The 799-nt window shown below is 41.9% G+C and overlaps 1 protein-coding gene across 1 annotated transcript; it reads left to right on the top strand.

Annotated features, from left to right (window-relative positions):
* Positions 1-568: 568 nt before the first annotated feature.
* Positions 569-799, top strand: LOTGIDRAFT_147763 (hypothetical protein; the record flags this gene model as incomplete). The annotated part of the gene is made up of 1 exon (XM_009060493.1): positions 569-799. One exon carries the CDS (start codon positions 569-571, stop codon positions 797-799), a length of 231 nt encoding a protein of 76 aa, XP_009058741.1.

The following is a 799-nucleotide window of genomic DNA, read 5'->3' as shown; positions in this document are numbered from 1 at the left end:
CAATACAGAACGTTAATGAACTTTAAACCATACATTTTCACCGTGGTGTATTTTGAGCGCCAATGCCCTCTATGATTTCCTTATAAGAAAGTCNCAAAAGGTGGGAGATTGCTCAAACTTATGAAAAAGTCTAGTGGACTGATATTTGCACCTATTTAGCCCTCCCAAAGTCACTTACCTGCCCTGTGTTACGGAACTGGAGTGAAAGTTGGGTCTTTTTCACTACTGAAACGGACGAAAAGGAAAAGTCGGGCTCTAAAAAACCGTGATTTGAGTTCAAATATTGCCAATTTCCTCACAGTATGAGAATGGTATAGTAGACAAATGTTTCTTTGACCAGGTTAAGTCTAATTTTTGGGAAAATTAGCAAAAATGACCCTTGAAATACGTATTTGTCATGAAATTACAAACACAAGATTTATCTCAAGTCAAAACCAGGTAAAATTAAGGCGTGCTCACTATCAAGTCCGCGCTTTACTTGTATGGGTCTACACAATACACGCGTTTAGTCTATTCATTTTCCTCTCGTACACAGAAGAAGAACGACGTTCGCAAGAAGCAATCCAAGATGACTGACGCAGCCGTAGCTCCCGTTCACAAATCACCCAAGAAGAAGACCTCAGCCAAGCCTAAGGTGCCAGCTGCTCACCCGAAATATGTAGATATGATCAAGGCTGCAGTCGCTTCCTTGAAGGAAAGGGGCGGCTCCTCCAGACAAGCCATTTTGAAGTACGTCATGGCAAACTACAAAGTCGGCACAGACCTGAAAGCAGTTAACTCCAGAATAAAGAACGCTTGA

This window comes from Lottia gigantea, assembly GCF_000327385.1.
Source record: "Lottia gigantea unplaced genomic scaffold LOTGIsca_4299, whole genome shotgun sequence".
Classification (NCBI taxonomy): domain Eukaryota; kingdom Metazoa; phylum Mollusca; class Gastropoda; family Lottiidae; genus Lottia; species Lottia gigantea.
The sequence above is the reverse complement of the archived record's forward strand: the minus strand, read 5'-3'. Positions and strand labels throughout refer to the sequence as shown.